The 11,482-nt window shown below is 45.0% G+C and overlaps 1 protein-coding gene across 4 annotated transcripts in view; it reads left to right on the top strand.

Moving 5' to 3' along the window:
* The window catches only part of KDM2A (lysine demethylase 2A), a 138,870-nt gene that overhangs the window by 110,384 nt on the left and 17,004 nt on the right, over positions 1-11,482 (top strand). Inside the window, exon 1 of one of the 4 annotated variants that reach the window (XM_017537388.2) lies at positions 9,396-9,782. The exons of the other annotated variants lie outside the window; for them this stretch is intronic. Coding sequence (XP_017392877.1) covers positions 9,621-9,782 — 162 coding nt within the window. The 5' untranslated portion in view covers positions 9,396-9,620. Of the gene's footprint in view, positions 1-9,395; positions 9,783-11,482 lie in introns of those variants that run through there. 4 annotated transcript variants of the gene reach the window in all.

Below are 11,482 nucleotides of genomic sequence, written 5' to 3'. Positions count from 1 at the left end.
AGTAGAGACAGGGTTTCACCATGTTGACCAGGCTGGTCTTGAACTCCTGAGCTCAAGTGATTTGCCCGCCTTGGCCTCTCAAAGTGCTAGGATTACAGGTGTGAGCCACCGCTCCTGGCCCCAACCTTGAGCTATCTAAACTGGAGGAAATACTTTTAGGTTTTTCTCCTAAGTAACGATTAATGTGAACACCAAGAAGTATAAAGCTGGAAATAGCAATGTTCTTTTTAAATCAGTGTTTGGAACTATGTGTATGTATATTAGAAAGCTAGTCTATAAGTTGTAGTGTTATTTTAAAAACCTTGTCACATAGATTAAGTTACTTCTAAACCATTTTAAAAACTTGGAGGGGGCCGGGCATGGTGGCTCACACCTGTAATCCCAGCACTTGGGAGACAAGGCAGGCAGGTCAGCTGAGGTCAGGAGTTCGAGACCAGCCTGGCCAACATGATGAAACCCCATCTTTACTAAAAATACAAAAAAATTAGCTGGGTGTGGTGGTGGGTACCTCCTTAGGTACTTGGGAGGCTGAGGCAGAATTGCTTGAACTCGGGAGGCAGAGGTTGCAATGAGTCAAGATCACGCCATTGCAATTCAGCCTGGGCAACAAGAGCAAAACTCCGTCTCAAAAAAAATAATAAATAAATAAATAAATAATTATAGGAATAATTTTGTGATCTCAATGAAAATGGACTAAATGTCTCATAGTAGGTCTTTTCCATCCTTGATTCCTCATCCAGGTTTTCCGTGTCCACTATATAACCAGATGAGGTGCTCCCCAGCTTCTCCTGGCCACCTCAGGAAAGAATTCGAAAGACTAGGATAGGACTTCATATTTTATTCGTTTTGCCATTGACATTTTCATTAGATCTTATAATTGTTTATGCATCAATGAAAAGATAAAAAATAACAGAGGCTTAAAAGGGGTGATAACCTGGTGAAGCTGGTTCTCCTTAGTAGCTATAGAAGTTGGACAGTTGGTGTTATAGTTGGTTTTTTAATGTTTGCTATAGAAGATGCAGTTGCTATCATTGTGGCTTTTATTTATGGGAGGAAATGACAAAGTTCCAGATAGGTGTGGTCCTACCTCTGTAATGATTCATGTGTGTAACAAAACAGATTTAGCCGTACTTTCCCAGACTCACTTCATACCCTTAAGTGGACAAAGGATATTCCGATTTTTAAATTATTTATTTATTTATTTAGAGATGGATTTTTGCTATGTCACCCAGACTGGGGTGCAGTGACATGATCTTGGCTCACTGCATGCAACCTTCAGTTCCTGGGTTCAAGTGATTCTCCTGCCTCAGCCTCCTGAGTAGCTGGTATTACAGGTGCCTGCCACCACGCCCGGCTAAGTTTTTTTGTATTTTTAGTAGAGACAGGGTTTCACCATGTTGGTCAGGCTAGTCTCGAACTCCTGATCTCGTAATCTGCCCACCTCAGCCTCCCAGTGTGCTGGGATTACAGGTGTGAGCTACCGTGCCCAGCCCAGATTTTTTCATTTCCATTGTGGTAGAACTTAAATTCCATTATGGATGCATGTGGGAAACTTTACATTGTGACTTTTTGTTTTTGGAGACAGAGTTTTGCACTTGTCACCCAGGCTGGACTGCAGTGGCATGATCTCGGCTCACTGCAACCTCCACCTCCCAAGTTCAAGCGATTCTCATGCCTCAGCCTCCTGAGTAGCTGGAACTACAGGAGCATGCCATCACACCTGGCTAATTTTTGTGTTGTTAGAGACGAGGTTTCATGGTGTTGACCAGGTTGATCTCGAACTCCTGACCTCAGGTGATCCACTCACCTGGGCCTCGCAAAGTGCTGGGATTACAGGCGAGAGCCACTGCCCCTAGCCTATATTGTGACTTTTGAGACTTGTTAATTTGTATAATTGTCTTAGGAACCCTAAGAAGAAAGACTTCTAAGGTTACACCTCATAACATTCTTTTGGCCTCGGTATCTGTATTTCTAATTCATGACTTTAAAAAAAGTCTTTTCAGCCGTAGGGGATGTCTATGGATAGATTTGACTCCATTTAATCCAATTGTTAAAAGCCATGTTATAATCCACTAATCAGTTATACAAGTGTGGTAGAAATATATAGACTCCGTTAAATGAAACTATTGGAGGCCGAACCTGGTAGCTCACACCTGTAATCTCAGCACTTTGGGAGGCTGAGGTGGGCAGATCGCTTGAGCCTAGGAGTTTGAGACCAGCCTGGTCAACATGTTGAAACTCCCATATCTACAAAAAATATATATATATGTACGTGTGTGTGTGTGTGTGTGTGTACGTGTGTACGTACGTACATATATATATGTACGTACATATATATATATGTACGTACGTACACACGTACACACACACACACACACACACACACACACACACACACACACTAGCTGGGCATAGTAGCGCTTGCCTGTAGTCCCAGCTACTCAGGAGGCTAAGGCAGGAGAATTGCTTGAACCTAGAAGGCAAAGGTTGCAGTGAGCTGAGATTGCACCATTGCACTCCAGCCCAGGTGATGGAAGTGAAACCCTGTCTCAACAACAACAACAACAAAAACCACTGGAGTAGTTTAACTGGTTACAGTAGCTAAATAAGGAGATTTGAGGCAACAGAATGATACAGTGGTATACCAAGGGAAAATGTAGAAAGATTTGGGTCAGATATTAAGCAGAGTCAGCACAAAGAGAGATGAGGACGCTTAGCATTATGAAAAGTGTCCAGGGAGAGCTTCCTTGTGTTTATCAGGGACCACTGAAAAACATGGCTGCCATCACTGGCTAAGGTACAGTGGCAGAGGCCAGAGCATGAGGAACAAGTAGCCAGTGAGATGACTACACAGGCTGACAGTGTTTGAATTCTCCCTCCAGGGACTGTCCACACCTTCTCGTTTACCCAAAACCACAGTCAAAATGTAGTTGATGTCAGAAGAGGACAGATTTAGATTCTAGTTCTACAGGTGTTAAGGTCAGATAGATTAATTATTCCTGTATTTGATCAGTTATGCTAAATCTCAGGTTCAGCTATATTGAGCTTAGAGCTTGAATGCTTTGAGAATCTGAGCATCACTCAAAAGAAAAAAGAATTAGATTGGGAAGGTGGTGAATTACTGCACAGCAAGGGACTCTGCAGTGCTGGAGAACTTTGTGCTTATAGCACTGATGGCTACACTTCAGTGGGGGACAAAGCAAGTACAGTTTTACCCTTCCTGCAGAGAGAGGAATTGTTTCTTGTTTTAACCTATCTGGTTTTCAGAAATAATTAGTAGAAGAGATGAGGGAAAAAGTGGTAGATGAAATATTCATAATATTCCAAGGAAAAAGAGTGCATTTCAGTGCTGTGATAAAAGGGCTTTGAAGATTCTTAAAGGTTAGATTCTACAGTGTTGAAGAACAAGTCATAGAATATAGAGTTGGAAGGGGATTAAGTGAAAAAATAGGGCATTAAAAAGTACTGACTTAGGCCGGGCCCAGTGGCTTGCACCACTTGTCCCAGTAATTTAGGTGGCAAAGGCAGGCAGATCGCTCGACCAGCCTGGGCAACATGGCAAAATCCCACCTCTACAAAAAATACAAAATTAGGTGTGATGGTGTATTGTGATCCCAGCTACTTGAAAAGCTGAGGTGGGAGGATCACTTGAGCTGGGCAGGTTGAGGCTTCAGTGAGCTATGATCTCACCACTGTACGCCAGCCTGGGCAAAGGAGTGAGACCTAGCCTCAAAAAGAAAGAAGGTAAAGTACTGACTTACTGGTAAAGCTATTAACATGTGTATAATGTTCTGTTTGGGAGGGGTTATGGTAATGTTGACACCTGAAAGTGTATATAGGTAGAATGGGGTTCTCTTACTATGAGATATTCTTAACATTTCTAAAATTGAAAAGTTGTATTCTTGATATATGTTGAATAAAAAGGCAGGACGTGGGGCTGGGCTCGGTGGCTCATGCCTGTAATCCCAGCACTTTGGGAGGCTGAGAAGGGCAGATTGCCTGAGGTCAGGAGTTCCAGACCAGCCTGGCCAACATGGTGAAACCCCATCTCTACTAAAAATAACAAAAATTAGCCAGGGATGGTGGCGGGTGCCTGTAATTCCAGCTACTCAGGAGGCTGAAGCAGGAGAATTGCTTGAACCCGGGAGGCGGAGGTTGCAGTGAGCTGAGATCCCCCCATTGCACTCCAGCCTGGGTGACTAACTGCGACTCTGTCTAAAAAAAAAGGGGGGGGGGCAGGCGTGGTGGCTCATGCCTGTAATCCCAGCACTTTGGGAGGCTGAGAAGGGCAGATTGCCTGAGGTCAGGAGTTCCAGACCAGCCTGGCCAACATGGTGAAACCCCATCTCTACTAAAAATAACAAAAATTAGCCAGGGATGGTGGCGGGTGCCTGTAATTCCAGCTACTCAGGAGGCTGAGGCAGGAGAATCGCTTGAACCCGGGAGGCGGAGGTTGCAGTGAGCCAAGATCACACACCACTGCCCTCAGCCCTGGTGACAGAGGGAGACTCCGTCTCAAAAAAAAAAAAAAAAAAAAGGGGGGGGGGCAGGACATGGAACAGTATGTATAATACGATCCCATTAATGCAAGAAAAAATTGTATGCGTGTTTGTGCATTGCAGAGGAATCTAGAAGGGTGTACCCCATCCTGTTGATAGCAGGGCACAGCGGTGGTGGTAGTCAACTGGAAGAATTTGAGGGTGTTTTTTTTGAGATGGAGTCTTGCCCTGTCACCCATGCTGAAGTGCAGTGGCATGATCTAGGCTCACTGCAGCCTCTGGATCCCAGGTTCAAGGAATTACAGGTGTGTGCCACCAGGCCTGGCTAGTTTTTGCATTTTTAGTAGAGATGGGGTTTCACCATGTTGGCCAGGCTGGTCTCGAACTCCTGACCTCAAGTGATCTGCCCGTCTAGGCCTCCCAATGTGGTAGTATTTCAGGCATGAGCCACCACGCCCGGCCAGAATTTGAGTTTTTAATCAAACTTGTTTTTGTTGATATTTATTTTGGTGATAAAGGAGTTCTTAATATATATGCATATATAAAAGAAGCTTTTAATATAACATTATATCTGGCTGCCCAGCTCACTTAATAAAGCGAATTCAGTGTTTTAAATACTTTTCTACTTTTCTGTTTTCTCTAAAACATTTTGATAAGCCTACCAGTCATACTTTGTGACTTAACAAAAACCTGTATTCTCCTCTATAAAATATCTTGTGATATTGTTGTTAAATTAACAAGATTAGTAAAACACTTAAGCAGTGTATTATTACAGCCAGTAAAAAATTAGATGTCACAAATCTATGAAATTCACTTACTTCACTGCTCTGAATAATGCCTGCGTACTCTGTGCCAGGAATCAGATTGAGTGTTAAGGAAGCTATGCAGACATGCCGTGGTCCTAGCCCTCAAGGGCCTTAGAGTTCAGTGGCAAAGCAGATATAAAAGTGGGCTAAGAAATGGGAAATAAGTGCAGTCCAGATCTGCAGGTGCCTAGCATGACACAAGGCACAGAGCAAATGAGTAAGGGTGGCAGAGTCTCTCCTGAGGGAAAGAGATGTTCTGGCCTTCTTCATCACCAACTAATAAGCTTTCCTGTTACAGGACATAAATTTGTCACTACAACATTATATTAATGGTAAAAGCTCTCAATTTATAAATTGGAAAATTGTTATTTTTGATTAATAGGCTACTGATACTCTTGCAGTGGCTCAAGCCTGTAATCCCAGCACTGTGGGAGGCCGAGGCGGGTGGATCACGAGGTCAAGAGATCGAGACCATCCTGGTCAACATGGTGAAACCCTGTCTCTACTAAAAATACAAAAAATTAGCTGGGCATGGTGGCGCGTGCCTGTAATCCCAGCTACTCAGGAGGCTGGGGCAGGAGAATTGCCTGAACCCAGGAGGCGGAGGTTGCGGTGAGGCGAGATTGCGCCATTGCATTCCAGCCTGGTAACAAGAGCGAAACTCCGTCTCAAAAAAAAAAAAAAAAAAAAGAATCTAACATTTTATTTTGGAACTATGATCTGAAAATTTACATTAGGCTCCATCCTAGGAATATGATGAGATTGAACCAGAAAGAGTTATGGTTGCAAATAACTGCAGAAATACTAATTAGGAATTATCTTCAGCTGACAATGGGGGTGATTCTGACACTAATAAGAGAACTAGTAGAAGACCCAGTATAGTTAGCTCTTATTCCATTAAGCCAGATTTTTAAATGTTTTAAAATTTTTCTTTATTATTGTTTTTAGCAATGAGGTCTTGCTGTTTTCACCAGACTGGTCATGAATCTTGAACTCCTTGCCTTAAGCAGTCTTCCTGCCTCGACCTCCCAAAGTGCTGGGATTACAGGCATGAGTCACCTTACCCAGCGAAGCCAGACTTTTTTTATTTTTTTAAGTCCTGGGTGTCCGGGCTTACAGATTTGTTTTGTTTTGTTCGTTTGTTTTGAAAAGCAGTCTCCCTCTGTCACCAGGCTGGGGTTTAGTGGTGCCATCTCAACTCACTGCAACCTCCACCCCTCAATCGATTCTTCTGCTTCTGCCTCCTGAGTAGCTGGGACTACAGGCGCGTACCAACACACCTGGCTAATTTTTGTATTTTTAGTAGAGATGGGGTTTCACCATATTGGCCAGACTGGTCTCCATCTCCTGACCTCATAATCCGCCCACCTTGGCCTCCCAAAGTGCTGGGATTACGGGTATGAGCCACGACACTCAACCACAGATATTTTGTTATTGTTGTTGTTTTTTTAAGACAGAGTCTTGCTCTGTTTCCAGGCTCCATCTTCAGAAAAAGATTAAGAAATTAGCTGGACATAGTAGTGTGCACCTGTAGTCCCAGGTACTCGGGAGGCTGAGGTCTAGGCTGTAGTAAGCCGTCATTGTACCACTGCACTTTGGCCTGGGCAACAAAGCAAAACTGTCTCCAAAAAAAAAAAGGCCAACCTATACAAATAAAACTTCATTTGCAATTTTTACTAACAAGATATTTGTAATAATTCACACATTCTTACTGAATAGAAAGTTTTAAATAATATAACTTGGTTATGAAGCATATATGGTTTCATTAAAGTACATATAATTATTTTAAATATTTTCATTATATTGTATTATGTAATGTCATGGTCTTCGCAAGTTTTTTTTTTTTTTTTTTTTTTTTTTTTTTTTTTTTTTTTTTTTTTTTTTTTTTTTTTTTTTTGGAGACAAAGTCTTTCTCTGTCCCCAGGCTGGAGTATAGTGGCACAACCTCCGCCTCCTGGGCTAAAGCGATTCTCCTGCCTCAGCCTCCCAAGTAGCTGGGACTACACACGCATGTCACCACGCCCAGCTAATTTCTGTATTTTTAGTAGAGATGGGGTTTCACCATGTTGGCCAAGGATGGTCTTCATCTCTTGACCTCATGATCTGCCTGCCTTGGCCTCCCAAAGTGCTGGGGTTACAGGCGTGAGCCACCTCGCCCAGCCTCTTTTTTGCCTTTTGTTCTGAATTAGCAGGAGGGGGAAAAGTTAGGCCTTGTTTTTTGGGGTTTCTTTGTTTGTTGATTGGTTTGTTTTTTGAGACAGTCTTGCTGTGCTGTCCAGGCTAGAGTGCAGTGGTGCAATCTCAGCTCACTGCAGCCTCTGCCTCCCGGCTTCAAGCGATTCTCCTGCCTCAGCCTCCGGAGTAGCTGGGATTATAGGCGTGAGCCACTGCGCCCTGCCAGGCCTTATTTAATTTGTGATTTGGAAACTTACTGGGAGTGAGTTTCCTAGTGCCCTATCTGATTTTTGTCCTTTCCTGGTGGTGTCTAGAATTTGCACTTGCTGCAACTTGAACTTATGTTTGTTTTAAAGTAACATGTTTTCTCTTATGTATTTGTACTTCATTATCTCTAGTATAGATAGCACTGAAGATCAAAATAAGCATTTTCCAAGAAGACCTCTCAGTAGCTAGATCACTGTTAAGGAAAGCTTTTCAAACAAAATAAGCTGATTGCACTGGGTCTTGAGTCTTAAGATACAGTGCCAGGGAGAGGTTTGGGGTTAGGATGACCATATAAGCATTTCCAGGAAGAGCTCAGCCGAGAGCACAAAGATCTCTCCTTCCCCTCATAAACTACCATAAAAATAACATATGTAACCCCTGGCAGCAAAGCCCCAGACTTTAGAAAGCCTGTTTAGCCACTAAATCTGTACCAGAAACAACTGTCCTGGAAATAAATAAGAATTCTTAAGAGCTGGATGTTTAAATCAAAGCATCTGCAGAAAGGCAATTTACATTTGTAAGGGTCTAAAAATCACATAAATTCAAACCCAAACTTTCTGCCAAGTATTTGATTCCTAGTGAAGTTTTCCCATGCTGATGTCTGGGACACTGGATCGATAGAAACTCAACCAGAATGTGCTCCTTCCCTTCCTCCTATAGACTGAAGGGAGTGTGTATGCAGTCTGAGCTTCATCCGAGCTGGTGGTCTGGGGATTGGGGAATCGGTGTGCAGAGGTGTGAGCAATACTTGTTCAAGGGGCTGTCAAAGTGGCAGTGAGGTGTCTTGACAGGATGCAGGACTGGCTGCTTCATCTAGGGAATATCAAGAATGAGACAGGCAAACAGACTTGAATAGAAATGGAAATCCAAATGGAAATGGTATTCTGAGGGTGAGATAATCTTACAGGCAGAGGGTACTGCGGGAGTTGGGATAAAGTGTGTTGCACTTAGGTTGTGCCTCAGTTGTTTGACTTGGTCGTGGTGGAGCTGCTGCAGGATTGCTGTGCAGATATTTCTAGTACTGTACTGTGGGGGTGGAGTTCTTAACAATCAGAAGCAGGCATCTGTTTTGGATGTAGTTGATGTTAGCCGTAATTTATTAAATATCTCAATTTGGCTGACATGGGCCATTTCTGAAGGTTTTTCGGAACACATATGCAGCTTCTGGATTGTGGGCTGGGAGCAAATCAGCGAGGGCAGATGAAGCAGGAAGTGTGCCAGAGAGAGAAGATAACTCAAGAGGAACTCAGCTTCCTTGCCTAGTTCATCCAGAGAGGCGGGACTTTGGGCAATCCCCTCTGCTTGCTGAGAGGGGACAGATAAGTGTGTGTGCTGTTAACCAGAGCGTTCTGGCTTTAACAGTGAGAGGTGACCCTGAGGGGAAGGGTGTGGACTGAGACAAGGACAAATGTGGGCCAAGGTGCCTAGTGTAGCCTGCAGAATGAGTTTAAAGCCTTCCCTTTGGCTGGCGCCTTCAGAAGTCTGCCACCGGGAGCCCTCAGGGGGCTGGCCCTAGGTTCTCCTATTGCAGTAGTGGTGGGAGGGAGACAGGGCGGGGGCTGTGGCTGAGCTCCCCTCCCTGGCATGGCCTCTTCCAATCGCGAGGAAGAAAGCAGTTGCTGAACACACCCCCTCCCGGCTCTGCAGCAGAACGGCTGGGCCCTCTGCCGGGCTCGCTCACTCTCGCTCGGCTCCCCCTCCTGCCATCTTCCGTTGCAAAGCATTTCTGGGAGCTGCATGTGGGTGACGCAGCAGCATTGTTCGCAGGCACAGGAAGCCGCGGCTGAGCTGAAGGGCTCGAGAAGGAGCCCAGAGCGCTGCACGCTGCTCCCTCTGGGTAGTCTGAAGGGTCAGAGCTGGACTGCCCTGCCCTATGTGCTCTAGGAGATTCCAGAATATTCAAGTAAATCCGGATTTTCCTAGAGGCAGAATATCTAACTCCTTCAGGAGAACTTCCAATACAGAAAACAAAACAAAGACGCTGGGGAAACTTCACCAAGAGCCTCGGCAGCTCCAGAGCGACAGGAAACGAAAGGTCAGGCGGTCGATCGGCAAACCCTTTCTGGTTTGGGGTGCGTGTAACTGTAGGGACCTCTGTCTCAGTGAAGAGGCAGAAGAAACTGCCTGCCGGGCGAGTCCAGGACAATGCTGTGTTACTTCATGTTGCTTGAGCCGTCCTTGCACTTGTTCCCTCACCTGGTGGGATGTGCTTTTGAATTGGGTTGCTTGGCTTTTGAGAATCCTTTCCCTCTCTCTGCCCAGGCACCTTCTGTTCTCTTTCCCTTCCTGTGATCTGTAGGGTGTGGGCCTGTGTTTAAATGTTCTCCCGAATGCCTGGAGCCGAGATAGGCGTCAGCTTTCCCGCACTCCACCCCCGCTCTCCTATCCCAAACCCCCTCGAGTGAAGGGTGGTGGCTTCTTTATATGGTTTCTTGTAGGGCCTCAGCTGGAGTCTGCCTTTTTTGATGAAAGCAGGGCGTGCTTGGTTGAATGGCCCCAGCAAAATAAGGCTTGGAAGGAAATCTGCATTTCCCTCCACACCCACACATACCCCAGTAACTGAGTCGTGTATGTATGAACAGCTGCCGCCCCCCACACACACACCAACACAGTTTTCCGCCTATCCTTCCCTATTCCCCACAAAAATCTTGCAGGTAGAATTAGACTGCTTTTGGTGAACAGTTAAGTTCCTTTTCTACTCTCTTAATTGCATATCTTACTGTGCAGTCTGTTTTGGTGAAAGTGGAAAGTCCCTGTTTGTGGACAGCTCAGTTCTGTTCGGCAGAGGAAATGGGCAGAGTCCTACTCTGGCAGTGCGAAGTGGGGGAGGGGAGTCATGCACTCCCTAGCACACACTTTGAATGGACCTGAATTTTTCACCCGAGGGAGATTAGGAGCCCATACCAGAGCCTTGTCCCACGTGGGGCACCACACCCCGCCTCTTCACCCCCAAGCTGTATGGTGCTAACAGAAAAGGATGCCATAGCAACTTGAAGTAAATAAAACGTCCGCAAATGAAGTCAGTTTGGGGGAAGGTGAGAGGCATCTGGAGACTTGGCAAAAGGGGTTATTAGTAGAGGAGTTTCTTGCCTATGAGTTAAAGGGTCTGAGTCCCAACTTTGGAATTTGGAGCAGAATCCTTAGGTTAAGGATGAAAATACATAAAAGTCCTCATCTCCAGGGGCAGAGCACACAGGATTATGGGAACAATTATTAGTAATGGCCCAGACTTGCTAACCTGTCCAGGATCAGAGTTTAGTATTTGCTGAAACAGTTACTATCCTGTACATACCTAAGGCAGCCAGAAAAGGAGTCGTGTAACTTGTCTCTCATATTTGAGCTATTTTGCTGTTGGTGTTGCTTTAGGGCTCATTAGGTCAGAGGAAGAAGGATTTCATTATACTAGAAGATTGGGCTTCAGGAGTTTCTGTCTGTCTAAAAGAAAAAGATTTGGCCAGGTTTGGTGGCTCACGCTGTAATCCCAACACTTTGAGAGGCCAAGGTGAGCGGATCACCTGAGGTCAGGAGTTCGAGACCAGCCTGGTTTTCACCAACATGGTGAAACCCCGTCTCTACTAAAAATACAAAAATTAGCCGGGTGTGATGGCAGGCACCTGTAATCCCAGCTACTCGGGAGGCAGAGGCAGGAGAATGGCTTGAACCTGGGAGTTGGAGGTTACAGTGAGCAATATCGCAACACTGCACTCCAACCTGGGCAACAGAGCAAGACTCCGT

This window comes from Cebus imitator, unplaced genomic scaffold, assembly GCF_001604975.1.
Source record: "Cebus imitator isolate Cc_AM_T3 unplaced genomic scaffold, Cebus_imitator-1.0 Scaffold102, whole genome shotgun sequence".
In the NCBI taxonomy this organism is placed as follows: domain Eukaryota; kingdom Metazoa; phylum Chordata; class Mammalia; order Primates; family Cebidae; genus Cebus; species Cebus imitator.
The sequence above is the reverse complement of the archived record's forward strand: the minus strand, read 5'-3'. Positions and strand labels throughout refer to the sequence as shown.